This window comes from Schistocerca piceifrons, chromosome X (genome assembly GCF_021461385.2).
Source record: "Schistocerca piceifrons isolate TAMUIC-IGC-003096 chromosome X, iqSchPice1.1, whole genome shotgun sequence".
Classification (NCBI taxonomy): Eukaryota; Metazoa; Arthropoda; class Insecta; order Orthoptera; family Acrididae; genus Schistocerca; species Schistocerca piceifrons.
This window is the reverse complement of record NC_060149.1, coordinates 302,395,772-302,413,317: the sequence shown is the minus strand read 5'-3', so window position 1 is coordinate 302,413,317 and position 17,546 is coordinate 302,395,772. Positions and strand designations below refer to the sequence as shown.

At 37.4% G+C, this 17,546-nt stretch overlaps 1 protein-coding gene across 2 annotated transcripts in view; it reads left to right on the top strand.

The window, feature by feature from the left end:
• Positions 1 to 211: 211 nt before the first annotated feature.
• LOC124723136 (transcription initiation factor TFIID subunit 3) overlaps positions 212 to 17,546 on the top strand; it is a 320,450-nt gene continuing 303,115 nt past the window's right edge. For both annotated transcript variants that reach the window (XM_047248325.1, XM_047248324.1), the window contains exon 1: positions 212 to 1,038. In XM_047248325.1, coding sequence (XP_047104281.1) covers positions 873 to 1,038 — 166 coding nt within the window. In that variant the 5' untranslated portion in view covers positions 212 to 872. The remainder of the gene's footprint in view (positions 1,039 to 17,546) is intronic.

The window sequence follows — 17,546 nt, the reverse complement described above, 5'->3', positions numbered from 1 at the left end:
CGCTGACACAGTCTGTCACTATGTTTACAGGCAACACATCTTCTGAAAGACGAAAACCGAATTTCGGAAACCGTGTTTGTATAGTCATGACTTGCTATTGACGTAGGAAGGATAATAATAGCTAATGTCGTTACACATCTTCCACTTAATAACAAGAAAACTGTACTCTCTGGCTATTAATAAATCTATGAGTAATGGATCAAAATAACTCTCCGCCGAACCGATGAATATTTGACAGTACTAAACCCAGGTCGTACCATTTGTTAGACATTCCTTGGTCATCTGTTAAATGCAGCAGTAGTATAAACAGTACAAGAATAATATGAAGATTCATGGAGAAGCATATTTATATCGAAAGTACTTGCCACTCAAAGATTGACAGAAGGTTGCTAGTACATCTTTGTCTGATAAACTTTGCCGTTATGGATGGAATTGATAGAATGGCGTGTCTGTGTTTTGGGACGTAAATTTTACCGGGAGAAGTAGGAGTAGTTTGTCAACAGTGGTGTGGGTGCGTTACGCGAAAGTGTCATGGCGTGGGTTATTACGTTTACACATAATTTGCTGACTGTACGGGTTTCGAATACCGTACATATTTCGGTTGTATCAACCTTATGGCTAAAGTAAATTTGTTTAAAATTTTATATGTGTAAATGATTCTCGTTTTAAAATTTTAACCAGAAATTGAAGGCACCTATCTCCAATTCTGTATGTGTGTGTTCGTGAAGTTCTTAACCAGACGATTTTAAGTGCTTCCTGTTTATCGTTTGTAGTATAGTGCATGAAAGTTCAAAAGAAAGTGGAGATTAACGATGAAAAGTAGTGGACTGCAAAGGTAAAATTCCTCAGTTGTTTGGTACTCGGGAACCATAATGTGTGATGAATTCTCGAGAAAGGCCCTGAAAGTTGCAGTGGCATTGATATGTCAGACCATTGGATGGAATTCGATTATGAGCACACCTCTGGAAATTATGATTGATCTTCTTCAGAGATATCTCGTGGAACTTGGTCGAGTCACTCACCGGTATGCAGAGCTCTGTAAGTATAGCCCTTACATCAAATGTTACCCATTATGTCACTTAAAGAGAAAAAATTAGTAATAATCTGTCCAGCAGCATTTGCACTTCTTAGTTTTATCTTATGTTGTTCTCGCTTTTGATAACATCACGGCTGGAATATTGTATTCAATATACAATGATAGCAACCAACTGCCACTCGTCTGACATGACAGTCCCACTTGGAAACTAATTACAGGTTTCATCACATGTAACTTTAAGTAGTATACGGAACACAGTTATTTCAGAGATAGTGTGGTCAGCTTGTAGATATAATTGTGTTCAGATATGTTCTGTTGGGCCTTTGATACCTAAAATAGTTCACATATTATTTACATCTGGAGAATTTGTTTAATCACAGTGTGAGTAAACCATCAGAGGTTTCTGTTGTTTGACATGAACTTGCGAATGTATTTAATGGCACACAAAAAATATTTAACTTCAGACTGAACTGAAGTTTTCCAGAGATGACTGACTTGTGTGTCACAGGATTTGATTCATTAGGTTTCAGTTTTTAATTTGCTACCTACATATAAACTTAACAATGTTCAGTCATATGTTGGAACACTATTACAACAAAAGCAGTCATTCAAAGTTGTGGAGATATCACAAGTAGTACCATTTTAGTGTTTGTTTAGCTTCTGCAGGGCATGTACTATGATTATTTCTGTACTGCAGGTTTTAATTGTCAAGTTGTGACCGTTAATATTCCCATATCCAAATGACACCACACTCACAACTTGACACTGTGTATGAGTAACAGCAGTTGAGTGAAGTGACAGTGTTATAATGAAGGCACTAGACAGGTTTTTTCAGAGGTGGCTAAAAGCCATACAGAGGCCTACTGCCTTCACTGCACTGCAGGGGCAGGGACATATAAAGATAAAAAAGGATTCTGTGAAAGGTGTCTACATTTATGTAGTTTGTGCCACATGTGCTCTTAATATCTACACTTCAGCACCTATGACGTGTTGAATATGTAGTTTCCTTTAGTGGACAATTCCTACATTGAGATGTAATTCAGAATTTTGTGGAAGCATGAAATAGGGTTAGTAGGATCAGGAAGTAAATATTTTTTTCTCCCGTTAATTTGCTTGCATGAGCAAGATATGGTGAGAAGGCAGTAATAACTGTATGTGTTATTTTATTATGATCATCATTTCTGTAGAAAGAACATCTGAAAATGCATTTTATTTATTTTTTACCTGATAGGCTAGTGAGACCTGTTGGGTGGTATTAATGACTGTATAATCACAAAGTGCTGTTGAGGAAGTATCTCCAGCATGTTGTGTTGCTCTCATCCTGCATTGTTTAGGTTGTTCGAATATCATTTTTTGTGTGCAAGCAAATGTCAGTATGCTCAGGTGTCCGAAGAACACTGTACAAACTGTAGGTAGATAGTCACTATGCCTACATTTCATACTTACAACACAGTTTTTTTACTGTAAATATTGTCTTTCTCAATAACTAATTAGCCCAAAATATTATTCTGAAAACATTGTGCTAATCATTTGATTTATTCAAAATTAATCAACTATTCTTACATTTGATACTGAAATTTCATCAACTCAGAGCCAAACTGTTGTGTGTCAACCCATCCTAGACATCAGGCTATGTACAGATCAGTATGTTACCACTTCCAAGATTTCATATTTACATTTGTTGGATTAACCAACTGTCAAGCAAGCTATTGCATTCCAGTGTAATGTAAGACGTTGGACCATACACACTACAAATCAGTCTGTTGCCATGATGTACATTCTAAAACCAAATATAGGGGCAAAAGGAATTTTGGCAGTGTTTTGTTCTCTTTCTGTTTGCATATGTGTGACCTTACATCACCACTATGTTACATTACAAAGCTGATGTTTGGTGTTAGTCTACAAATAGCATTCTTGTTAAGGTAGTCAAGTCTTGTGTTCCACACATGATCCATGATTTATATCATGTATGAAGCGCGAAGCTGCTTAACAGATTTGCAATAATATCCAAGTTCCAGTTTTCTGGATGCAATCTACAAATGTCCGTGTTCTTTTCCTGTGATACTGTTCTCGGTATTCTGTTTCTGCCCAACCTTCCCCTAATTTTTTTCCATATGTTATTTCCTTTTAGTTTTCATAAAAATACTTTCATATAATCTCGCATACTTCAGTAATATTGCATATCAATGCCAGAGAAGTCTACAGATAGACCTTCTAAAGTGACTCCTTAGATGTATTTTTCTGTTTGGCTTTTTATTGCTAGAAGCTTAGAATCTATAGGTTGTATTAAAATCAGAACCGAAGCTTAACAGATAAGTGAAACAATCAGAAATGTATTGTTTCATAACATACAAGTCAAATGAGTGATTTATTGTACAGAAACTCACCAAAATTAGGCTTGTAAGTCCCTACTATACCAAATTCTAGTTTTAGGGAATTTGGTTTGGACAATCTAACTATAATACATTGCTTAATATCACACACTAAATGAAAACTGAAAAACTGGTCGAACAGTCCACGGGTATACTGCCGGTTCATAGTGTCAAACACATACCGGACACTATGAACCGGCAGTATACCCGTGGACTGTTCGAGCAACAAATACACCAGGAGTAACTGAAGAACCACAACTGAAAAACTGTTAAACACTTTCTATGTAGGTTTACATATCTCTATTCATTTTGCTATATCCTGCTCAAATAACAATATTACCATTTTTGTACTGAGTAATAGTACTTTTGGCTTAGTGTGCAGTGCAGTTTTATCTTGACCAAACTACTCTGTCTGATTTATATTTTTACTTTATATGTGACTGATTGCTAGTTCATACAGTAAACACTTTTTAATGCCCGTGTTAACATAATTAAATATAGAACTGAGTGGAAAGTCCAATAGTCTGCTGCAGCTGTATTTATTCAAGTCAGTTATATTTATTTATTTAGTTTTGGTCCTGTGACATCTTGTACAGATACAGGACAGGTCAATAAATGATACAGAAAGTTAAAAAATTACACACACACACAGTTACATGTACAACTAGTACACTTTGATAAACAAATAATTGCCATAAATTAACATTATAAAATTCTGTTTCATTCTGAGAAGTATTCATTTACAGAGTAGAAACTGTGGTCCATCAGAAATGACTTCAGCTTCTTCTTGAACAAGCTGTCTTCCTTTACTAACTTGATGTTGTTAGGAAGGTGTGTGCCTCTATGTAGAACACTTTTCTGGTAGGCTGATGTTCTGGCATATGAGACATGAATGTTATTGCCATTTATTGTTTTGTAATTGTGCACAGAGCTGTTCAGCTGATAGGCATTGGAGGTTCTTAAATATTCTCTTAAAAAACTATTGTTTCAAATATATATAGGCATGGAAGGTTCAGTATCTTTAGAGTAGGAAAAACAGAGCAACATGAGCCTTGCCTCTTTATGTTGCAGATGATTGTGATAGCTTGTTTCTGGGTTTTGAAACCAGATTGACTACAGGGTGCATACAACCTGTTTCGCAACTTTTAAGTTGCATCCTCTGGGGTATATAAACGATAGGCCTATGTCATATGGTGTGGAGAGTAGTTACAGAATGTCACAGAGTAACTGTTCGTGTGACTAGGTGAAGATCTCAGCCCTCCTCAATTGATAAAAAAGCTATCATCAAGTGATAAAAAAAAAAATCATCTATGATGTTGTCGTGTCTGTTATAAAATCACGAACTGTCACCACTTTACTGGTTAAAATATGTTCTTGTCAGCCAATGTTCTTAAAATTATTAGTTTTCCATTATAATTTGTTACAAATCTTAATTTTTGTGTATGTTTGTATATGTAGAGGGACAGAACACTTTCAATATTCAGAAGTTTATTGATATATGTAAAAATAATATACAGATTCATTGTTAGTATGTGAAAGTGGTACTCGATGAAAACTGGGTTGTGGTGACAGTGGCCTGTGGCATAGCCAAAGGGCTAGGTTAGGTTGAAAGTTGTATGTTGATAAATCCTGAAACTATATATCAGAGATAAAGTTGGCTGTAAAAGGTTTGGTTATCACTGTTATCATTCAACCGCGATTCTTATACATATATTTTAACAACGCGTTTCAAGAGACAATGCTCTAATCATCAGGTTGTAAAGTCTATGTCATGAAATTAAACGGACTAAAAAGACAAAATACCATCACAAATAGTTGGGAAGTCCATAGAGTGAAACAGAATTAAAAGTATATTGAACTGTGGGTCCTCGTCTTACATTGAAGTTGTTGACACAAGTCTATGGCCGTCCCATAGTTACCAAATATGCTGTCGCACTGTGCCGGCTCGGGAGCTGTTGTGGACTGACGGGCCTAGGTGTTGTGGCGTGGTTACAGCCGTGTGCCTGACGGTAACGCTATGCTATTGGGCGCCTTATTTCCTTATTGCATTGGTCTGCCATCGTTAGCCTCTCGCAACTCCGTCAGTGACATGCTACAAGTTTAAAGTCGCATACCTACCCTAAAATAATTCTAAAAACCCGCTAAAAAAAATCTCATTTCTTTAAAATTATCTTGTGCATTTAGAATATTGCTTTGTTTCTTTTCATGGATAGCTATGGATAAAGAACATAAAGATGCGTTCAGGTTAGGAAATTATGACAAATCAGCTGTTGCGAACCATATATATGAAACAGGCCATCCCCTTAATAGCATAGAAGACAGCGTAGAAATATTGCATGTAGAAAAGAAAGAGAGGAAACTTGATTTACTAGAGGAATTCGAGATAGCTATCCATGAAAAGAAACAAAGCAGTGTTCTAAATGCACAAGATAATTTTAAAGAAATGAGATTTTTTAGCGGCTTTTTAGAATTATTTTAGGGTAGGTATGCGACTTTAAACTTGCAGCATGTCACTGACGGAGTTACGAGAGGCTAACGATGGCAGACCAATGCAATAAGGTAATAAGGCGCCCAATAGCATAGCGTTACTGTCAAGCACACGGTTGTAACAACGCCACAACACCTAGGCACGTCAGTCCACAACAGCTCCCGAGCCGGCACAGTTCAACAGCATATTTGGTAGCTATGGGATGGCCATCGACTTGTGTTAACAACTTCAATGTAAGACAAGGACCCACAGGTATATTTAATTCTGTTTTACTCTATGGACTTCCCAACTATTTGTGTTGGTATTTTGTCTTTTTAGTCCGTTTAATTTCATGACATAGACTTTACAACCTGATGATGAGAGCATTGTCTCTTGAAACGCGTTGTTAAAATATATGTATAAGAATCGCGGTTGAATGCTAACAGTGATAACCAGTATAACGACAACTGCTACCTCGACTCCATAATGGATTATATTAAAATGTAGAAGGTTTATCTGTACCACAACTTGTCTCCATTCCCTCAGTATTTAATGCAATTCCATTCACTCAATATTTAACACAGTTATCATTATAAATAACCAAAATTTCAGAAAACAGACAAATCTCTGATAAGTAGTTAGGTTTATTGTGAACATATGGCACACAGCTGTGAATAATACAAGGGAGATGGGGGTGGGGCACGAGGAGGCATAATATAATCACTCAGTTTCATATTCCAGGTACTACCTGTTACAAGTATTGCTGCTATTTCTGTATGTAATTTATTCACATATTACTACATTGCTTCCTTGAGTCAGTTTTTGTAGCCTATTGGGTGGCTTTGTGGTAGTAATTGGACAATTATGCAAAGTTTAACAAGATTAGGTGTCAGTAGCTTTATCTCTTGCTTGCCATTCAGCCTGTAATGAACAATAAAGGTAGATGTGCAATACTCACATTGTATTTGACATTGTAGAAGCCAACTGACTGCATACCCTTATGAATTGTTAGTTAAACTTATTGTAATGGTGTTTTGTTAGTGCATTTCCAAGCAGAAAACCACAAACATAATGCATGTTCTCGTTCTAGCACCCAGCCAAAATTTCTAGTCTTGTGACTTGCATGCATAGCACATTAATCAACAACTGCGAAACTAATTAGGACACAACTGTTTGGTTTTTTCTTCTAAAAATCCCATTTAAAATGAGTTTACACATAACTGACTTCACTTTCCAGTAACAGATGTATTCAGACAACATTTTAAAAGTTGCCAAGTGGTATATTTTAAATAAGCAAAACATCACATTTTTTTACTTGTCTTTACATCATTAGAGAGAGAGAGTGAGTGGGGGGGGGGGGAGGGGGGGTGGTTGGAGTGTCTGTTCTCTATTCCTTATCCTTTTCTTCCCCTTCAAACAAAACAAAGTTTCCTCAGAAATAGCGGCTCAGGTACCTGTATGGTCCATTCCTATTTAGGTTTTCTATGGCTTCCAGACATTGTTTAATGCCAGTACCAGGGTGGTTCCTTTGAATATTATATGACCAATCGCTTTGTCAATTATTACCCAAACTTAATTTGTGCCCCTTCATACTAAAATTTCTTGTCCCTCTCTTTGTTTCTGTTTTTCAAAGAAAGTTTTTTTTTCTCTATTTTTCAGCGTAAGCAACAGAGAACCATTTTACACATTTTTGGAAAAAATTTTATAATGCCGTATCTTTGGAACAGTTCTAGATATTTTGTTAGTTTCTTTATTTGGAAGCTAATTACTTTATGATTACAATGATATCTTCAGTTTGGCCTTATGTGTCAAAGTTCTTTTGCTATAGCCTTATGATTTTTTTTTTCAAGTTTTAAAAAAAAGTGTTTCAAAAATGCCTCCCAAAAATTTTGGTTTCATACTGTTGACTAGTACCTCATAGTATTACATTCACAGAATAGGAGAAATTCCACTTTTAAGTTGAACAGGTTTTATAAACAATTGAAACATTTGCCGTACATCAAACCAGTTTCCATTACCACATTATCAAATAACAGGCTCATGAAACGAGAAGCTAGTTTTATTTTATATTAGATTTGGTTTGTTCCGAAAGATGAGCAAGACACACATTTTCAAACATGTTAAATGATTCCAAAATATATGTGAAAATTGGAAAAACTTACAGGTTCCGAAGCATACAAGTTATGTGCACTCTGCTTAGAACTGAAATTGGCTATTCAGTGAACTAAAATGTGTTCCACTGCATCAGTATCATCCTAGATATTGAGTGATGCCTTCTTGTTGAGCCAGTAGGAACTGGGGCACTCACTCACAATCTGTAAAACATTACGAACCGGAAGTGAGCACTGATGGTGGTGGTGTTGGCTTGCAGCTGGAAATTTATATCAAGTAGCTGGTCTGTATGGTAGTTGACAACAATTTAATTTAACTTTATTTTAAATTTTAATTTAACTCCTAATTGATGTCTATAATCTCTTCAACCCACCAGTCGCAGTCATACTCACAAGCCACAAACAGCCCTTTCCACAGGATGTAATCTGAATCATCTCCTGCTGTTTCTGAGGTGTTAGCCTACAAATGAAATTTCTTCTTTCTTGCTGTTTAAAGTGTGTGCAATATAAGTTCACCCATCACTTAGAGTCCAGAAATGGGTCTTCTGATTTATTTTGATAGGTGTAGTTTTGTTGGATCAGTCTTCTTTTTCTTCTGGCAGGATCCTTCAGTTTCTTTTGTGGACAAAAGAATGAGAGCTGTAGATGTGTACAATTTCACCACTCTTGTGAAATCCTTGTTGTTCTGAATTGCAGATGTACATTGGCTGGAAAGAATATGTTTTGTAGAATGGTGCTTCAACAGACCTCCTACAGCATCACAAGGCCCTTCTCATGTTCAGTAGCACTAGGTACCCTCTCCATTGGCACAAGCAACTTAGTACAAACAGGTGGTAACAATTTATGAAGTGACTAGGAACATTATCGGAAATAATGATGAACTCCTGTGCCTGTGACTGCAGTTGAAGAATTTTGCACATGCGTGTGCTGAGTCATGTGCTGTGTCATTAGTTATAACTGCAGTACTTGTGGTCTTTTTTTGAAAATATGTCACTCCTGTAAAAATTGAAACTTGTTCATTACCCCAGTAATTCCCTTTCACATCTTGTGGGAGAATCATGGACTAGTTCTCAGCAAAATCACATTGAAGCACACAGTTCTTCAGCCTGTCCACGTCCCTTTGCTTCTGCCATGTGTTGTTGTTGCAATTTCTTTAGATGTTTGTGTGTTAACTGTTTTGAATCTGTTTCCTAAGTCCATTGAGGAAACTGTCAGTGGCAACAGTTTACTTAATTTAGTTTCCTACCACATTGCATATGTAACTTGTGAAGAGTTACCTCTCACATATTCCAGATCCTGTGTCTAAAGGTCATTTGCTTTACACAACCAACCAAGGTCTCATATGTCACATATTCATGTAAGTTCTTCTAAGTTATCACACAAAGTTCAAAATTTGCACACTACACACACAAACAGACATCTCTAGGTGAGTGAGGAACCACCCACTATGGTTGTAGTGCATAAAATTTTGATTTTCCAGTTGGTACTGTTGCATATTCCTTCTTGTATACGACAAAAGTTTATCTAATACTGTGAGTTATGTACTTTTTCACTTTCACCATTTTTTGTCCTTCAACTGTTGTAGTTTCTTTTTGTGCACTTTGGTGACAATAGTCCCATTTATCTACCAGATAAAATGACTGTGCTATTTAAACATGTACTTCTTCTACACAATGAGCATAATAGAGATCTGATCTTCCAAACACTCATTTTACAGATCTCACATTTCTTGAGTTGTCCCCCATACATTTTGCTGATTGTTGCAAAATTGCTTTCTTTGAAAATTACTGTTGGCTGATAGTTAAAACTTTTTCATTGTAAGATGCACATGATTCAACAGCCGAACTGACGTTTGAGAAAGGTAATGTGGAAGCTTCCTTTGATTAATTTTTTTCTGAAGATGGAATTTCTACTTTAAAGTCAGTGGTCAGTTATGCTTTGGTGTACTCCTCCACAGGTTCAGTAGCTGACCGTTTCAAGGAATGTAATTCTTCCTCTTTGGCAGCTTGTGTCCCAAACCAGGTACTTTTTTGGACAAAGTAAAAAAAAAGGGTTTTTTTAAAATGTGCTAAATTCAATAACATCTGAGACTGTGGAGGTCACCCCATGCCTGAATTGATATGGGTTGTGTGACAGCAGATTTTGTAAGTGAATTTATGAGTTGCAAAATAGCTCTAAAATTGATAATTTATTGTATAGGCTAGAAACAAAAAGCAGCAGTTTCTTATCTTGCAGAGCATACGGTTCATTGTAGGGAAAATTTGTTTATCAGTGGATATGGGTAATAGTTCTGTAGCAAGTCTGAGAGTGTGGCCGATGCCAACTGATTAAATGAGTTTTGTAAAATATGGAAATATTTAACCTACCAGTATCGTCCATCCCTTTTGACTCATGATGCATATGAATGATGGAAATAAGCCCAGTTGAAATCCAATGTGCATAAAATATGCACCAAAATAAAATTACAGTAAAAGTTATTCTCATAATGTCACATTTGTGTGTATACTTCACTTGTGCATTACTTACCTGAGTAAGGTTTTAATGAGTATGTACTTTACCTTTGACTCAGCTTGATAATGGAAATGCCAATAGATATCGAACGCTCTATCTTGTTTCCGAAGAGGTGGGGGGTATAAAGAGCCAGTATACCTATCCTTTACAGGCATTTTGGTGTTATTTAAGGAAGCCCTGAGACCATTGGGTAACCATTTGATGTTGTCAGTCATCAAGTACAGTATTGATTTCTTGACTTTAATATGGACTCTAATATACATGATATGTGCATTGTGTATTTTACATACAAAATGTGTAATCCCCCTACTTTTCTTTCAGAATTTGAAGTGATAAATTTTTTGTGTCAACTCTTACTTATTGGTTCCAAACACGTGGTTTAACTTTACAACTTAATACCTTGTTATCTTCAGGAGTTTGTAGCAAATCTGTATCCTAAATAAAATTGCACTGTAGTCTGCCCCTTGTGTTACTTGCAACTAATTGTTCTAACTGTGTCCTTCCCACTCATTCTAATAAAAAATGCTAATGTGGGGATATTTTCCGTACATTATTTCCTGAAGAATATTATCAAAGCTTCTTTGGTTTATAAGTACATATAATGTATTTTTACTGCAGTGTCACTGCCCGGTCTTATGTATTTTTCATTTGCCTAAAGTACTGTTTACAGACAGCTACCTGCCAGTTTTAATTTGTTCATGCTTCCATCTTAAATTTGTTTATCCCTTTTTATAAGAATATGGTGCTGTACCACAATCTACATCTATGTTCATACTCATTGTGAATTATCCATTCAACTGTAGAATAAGACACTGCTTGGAAAATATGTAATAAAGTTATTTTTTGGGAACTTGAGACGGCTTCTTGCTTAAATTAACAGTATGTAATTAGTACATAAGAGGCCAGTTGTATTTTTCAGAAATATGAACAAGAACTTCAGAGTACCCGCATAAAATTGTGAGATACCATTCAGAAAATGAGGAACGATGTTAAAAATATCCCTGGAGTTCACTGACATAGCCCAACTATGCAAAGTATGTTCGGTGATGAAGGTGTTTCAGATGAAATAATATGAAGCTGTGTGTATACAGTACTTTAAACAAATGAAAAATAAAACAAAATTTATAAGCTCAGAGGTATAAAAATAGCAAAAACATCAAGCACTTCGCAGGCTACTTCAATTTTATTTTCATTGTGTTGCAATTTCTTGCACTGGTTCCTTCATTTAAAATGGAATTAGTGTGACCTACATTTATTGGACACATACACACTTAAAAGTAGTTGCAGTATTTCTTGTGTGAATTACTATTTAACTTATTGGGCAGAAAAGAAAATTGTGATACCACTTGTCAGCTTTGACTCATGACATCATCAATATGGTGGACACCCCTATTTAAAGTGTATACAATATGGCATCCATAACATCCTTATTACAGACATGGACAGACACAAATACTATGAGAAATATTTAATGGCAGAAATACAGTGAAAATAATGAGACAGCTGTGGAGATTAGTGGTTTTTGTGTGGGCAAACTAAATATATGGCAGTGCTAATAATGCAGGCATGCCAAAACAAATACTAATGCGGAAATCAAGCAAACATAGTTATCAACAATCATTGAAACCAAAACAGAAAAAAGCTATTATTGGAAATTTCCCTTGACCCATATAGCTCAGACAAAGTTCGCAATACCACGAACCCATTCATAGCTCCAAAATGCGATGCCGGAAATTTCATTCATGCTATATAGCTAAAATGAAGTTCACAGTACCACAAAAACAAAACTCGCTCATATAAGTTATATCAAAAGCATGACCTCGACAACGTAGGTAAAACAGACTCTACGATACCTACCAACCATAGTCCAACATAATTACCAATCCCTAACAACATAACTCAAAAATTCATAAGAAAAGCATTAACAACATTATTGGTGTACAAGAAACACACACACACACACACACACACACACACACACACACATACACTCACTCACTCACTATATATACTATATAGCTTCTCCATGAATGTAATTCTTCACATACTTGGCAATTGAAGTGAATAACTGTAGAAATGATCAACACCTCCCCGCTCATTGTACCGTGCAGGGAACTACTCGCCAAGTTTTTCTTTTTACCTGTAACCAACAAAAACGAAACATAAAATTAAATATTGAACCACAATCAACATACCACACCAATAATTCCAAACCCAATAACTGCCTGTAAATGCCAACATTAGAGTAACTCACTATGTTGTTGTTGTTGTGGTCTTCAGTCCTGAGACTGGTTTGATGCAGCTCTCCATGCTACTCTATCCTGTGCAAGCTTTTTCATCTCCCAGTAACTACTGCAACCTACATCCTTCTGAATCTGCTTAGTGTATTCATCTCTTGGTCTCCCTCTACGATTTTTACCCTCCACGCTGCCCTCCAATACTAAATTGGTGATCCCTTGATGCCTCAGAACATGTCCTACCAACCGATCCCTTCTTCTGGTCAAGTTGTGCCACAAACTTCTCTTCTCCCCAATCCTATTCAATACTTCCTCATTAGTTATGTGATCTACCCATCTAATCTTTAGCATTCTTCTGTAGCACCACATTTCGAAAGCTTCTATTCTCTTCTTGTCCAAACTATTTATCGTCCATGTTTCACTTCCATACATGGCTACACTCCATACGAATACTTTCAGAAATGACTTCCTGACACTTAAATCAATACTGGATGTTAACAAATTTCTCTTCTTCAGAAACGATTTCCTTGCCATTGCCAGTCTACATTTTATATCCTCTCTACTTCGACCATCATCAGTTATTTTACTCCCTAAATAGCAAAACTCCTTTACTACTTTAAGTGCCTCATTTCCTAATCTAATTCCCTCAGCATCACCTGACTTAAATAGACTACATTCCATTATCCTTGTTTTGCTTTCGTTGATGTTCATCTTATATCCTCCTTTCAAGACACTGTCCATTCCATTCAACTGCTCTTCCAAGTCCTTTGCTGTCTCTGACAGAATTACAATGTCATCGGCGAACCTCAAAGTTTTTATTTCTTCTCCATGGACTTTAATACCTACTCCGATTTTTTCTTTTGTTTCCTTTACTGCTTGCTCAATATACAGATTGAACAACATCGGGGAGAGGCTACAACCCTGTCTCACTCCCTTCCCAACCACTGCTTCCCTTTCATGTCCCTCGACTCTTATAACTGCCATCTGGTTTCTGTACAAATTGTAAATAGTCTTTCGCTCCCTGTATTTTACCCCTGCCACCTTTAGAATTTGAAAGAGAGTATTCCAGTCAATATTGTCAAAAGCTTTCTCTAAGTCTACAAATGCTAGAAACGTAGGTTTGCCTTTCCTTAATCTTTCTTCTAAGATAAGTCGTAAGGTCAGTATTGCCTCACGTGTTCCAGTGTTTCTATGGAATCCAAACTGATCTTCCCCGAGGTTGGCTTCTACTAGTTTTTCCATTTGTCTGTAAAGAATTCGTGTTAGTATTTTGCAGCTGTGACTTATTAAACTGATAGTTCGGTAATTTTCACATCTGTCAACACCTGCTTTCTTTGGGATTGGAATTATTATATTCTTCTTGAAGTCTGAGGGTATTTCACCTGTTTCATACATCTTGCTCGCCAGATGGTAGAGTTTTGTCAGGACTGGCTCTCCCAAGGCCGTCAGTAGTTCCAATGGAATGTTGTCTACTCCGGGGGCCTTGTTTCGACTCAGGTCTTTCAGTGCTCTGTCAAACTCTTCACGCAGTATCATATCTCCCATTTCATCTTCATCTACATCCTCTTCCATTTCCATAATATTGTCCTCAAGTACATCGCCCTTGTATAGACCCTCTATATACTCCTTCCACCTTTCTGCTTTCCCTTCTTTGCTTAGAACTGGGTTTCCATCTGAGCTCTTGATATTCTTATCTCCAAAGGTCTCTTTAATTTTCCTGTAGGCAGTATCTATCTTACCCCTAGTGAGATAGGCCTCTACATCCTTACATTTGTCCTCTAGCCATCCCAGCTTAGCCATTTTGCACTTCCTGTCGATGTCATTTTTGAGACGTCTGTATTTCTTTTTGCCTGCTTCATTTACTGCATTTTTATATTTTCTCCTTTCATCAATTAAGTTCAATATTACTTCTGTTACCCAAGGATTTCTACTATCCCTCGTCTTTTTACCTACTTGATCCTCTGCTGCCTTCGCTACTTCATCCCTCAAAGCTACCCATTCTTCTTCTACTGTATTCCTTTCCCCCATTCCTGTCAATTGTACCCTTATGCTCTCCCTGAAACGCTGTACAACCTCTGGTTCTTTCAGTTTATCCAGGTCCCATCTCCTTAAATTCCCACCTTTTTGCAGTTTCTTCAGTTTTAATCTACAGGTCATAACCAATAGATTGTGGTCAGAGTCCACATCTGCCCCTGGAAATGTCTTACAATTTAAAACCTGGTTCCTAAATCTGTGTCTTACCATTATATAATCTATCTGATACCTTTTAGTATCTCCAGGGTTATTCCATGTATACAACCTTCTTTCATGATTCTTAAACCGAGTGTTAGCTATGATTATGTTGTGCTCTATGCAAAATTCTACCAGGCGGCTTCCTCTTTCATTTCTTAGCCCCAATCCATATTCACCGACTATGTTTCCTTCTCTTCCTTTTCCTACACTCGAATTCCAGTCACCCATGACTATTAAATTTTCGTCTCCCTTCACAATCTGAATAATTTCGTTTATTTCATCATACATTTCTTCAATTTCTTCGTCATCTGCAGAGCTAGTTGGCATATAAACTTGTACTACTGTAGTAGGCGTGGGCTTCGTATCTATCTTGGCCACAATAATGCGTTCACTATGCTGTTTGTAGTAGCTTACCCGCATTCCTATTTTCGTATTCATTATTAAACCTACTCCTGCATTACCCCTATTTGATTTTGTGTTTATAACCCTGTAGTCACCTGACCGGAAGTCTTGTTCCTCCTGCCACCGAACTTCACTAATTCCCACTATATCTAACTTCAACCTATCCATTTCCCTTTTTAAATTTTCTAACCTACCTGCCCGATTAAGGGATCTGACATTCCACGCTCCGATCCGTACAACGCCAGTTTTCTTTCTCCTGATAACGACATCCTCTTGAGTAGTCCCCGCCCGGAGATCCGAATGGGTGACTATTTTACCTCCGGAATATTTTACCCAAGAGGACGCCATCATCATTTAATCATACAGTAAAGCTGCATGCCCTCGGGAAAAATTACGGCTGTAGTTTCCCCTTGCTTTCAGCCGTTCGCAGTACCAGCACAGCAAGGCCGTTTTGGTTATTGTTACAAGGCCTGATCAGTCAATCATCCAGACTGTTGCCCTTGCGACCACTGAAAAGGCTGCTGCCCCTCTTCAGGAACCACACGTTTGTCTGGCCTCTCAACAGATACCCCTCTGTTGTGGTTGCACCTACGGTACGGCTATCTGTATCGCTGAGGCACGCAAGCCTCCCCACCAACGGCAAGGTCCATGGTTCATGGGGGGGGGGGGGGGGGGACCATTGTGAACAGGAAATGAGAGGAAATCAGCACTGACGGCATTGTTGCTTACATCAACTGGAAACCCATAACCAGCAGCTGGTTCATGTTGTAGCATAAAGTTCACGACAATTTCATTTAACTCATAACTGATGTCTATAACCTCTGCAATCCACCAGTCAGTCATACTCACACGCCACAAACATCTCCCTTTTTAGGTTGTGAATGTAAATATTATCCTGCTGTTTCTGAGGTGTTGGCTGAATGAACAAATTTCTTCTTTCTTGCTCTTTAAAGTGCATGCAATATTAGTTCGTCCACCACTTTGAGTCCAAAGTCTTCTGAATTCCTTTCACAGGAGTAGTTTGTTTGCACCATTCTTCCTTTTTGTTTTCACAGAATTGTTCGATTTCCTCTTTGGACAGAAGAATGAGGGCTCTGGATGAGTAAGATTTCATGACACTCCTAAAATCCTCACCATTCAGAATCGCAGCTGTATTTGGTGTGGAAAAATTGTTTTGTAGCATGGCCTCTTACACCATCACAAGGCTCCTTCCCGTGACCAGTAGCACTGTATACACTGTATACCCAGTCAGTTGGCACAAGCGACTTACTCAATTCAAACAGCTAATAATGATTTTTAAAATGACTAGGAGCACCATCAGAAATGATGATGATCTTCTCTGCCCTTGTTTGCAGTTGAAGAATTTTGCGCATTGCTAGCAAAGCATGTGCTGAGTCATGCCTTGTGTCATCACTTACAAGTGCACCACTTGAGGTCTTGTTTTGAAAATATGTCACTCCTGTAAAAATTGAAACCTGGTCATTACTCCCACTTGTTGTGGGAGAATTACAGACCAGTTCTCAGCAAAATCACAGTGAAGCACTAAACATAGTTCTTCAGCCTGTACACACCCTTTCACTTCTACAATGAGTTGTTACAATTTTTTCAGATGCTGGTGTGTTACTGCTTTCACTGACCATGTACAAAGTTTGTCAATGAAACTGTCAAAGGCAACAGTTTTCTTAGCTAGTTTTATTTTCTTCCCATGTCACATGTGTAATTTCTGCAGAGTTATCTGCTACGTCTTCCAGGCCAAGTGTCTGCAAAGATAATTCTCCCTTTCCAGAGCAGTCACCACATTACTGAAACAAACAAGTTTCTCGCTTTATGTCAGAGACCACTAATGACTTCACACGCCCAACCAGGGTGTCATATGCCACGTTCTCCAGTACGTTTTTCGAAGTTACCACACAAAGTTCAAAATTTGAGTAGCACACACATAAACAGACATCTCTGGGTGGATGTGGAACTACCCACTTAAGTCATAGTGCGTAAAATTTTGATTTTCCAATATCTGAAGTTGTATAGTTGCTCTTATAAATTGCAAAAGTTTCTTTAATACTGCCAGTCATGTACCTCTTCATTTTCATTACTTTTTGACCTTCAACTGTTACAGCTATAGTGTCTTTTCTGTTGGCGCTCTGATGAGAACAGTCCCACTTATCTTCCAGATAAAAT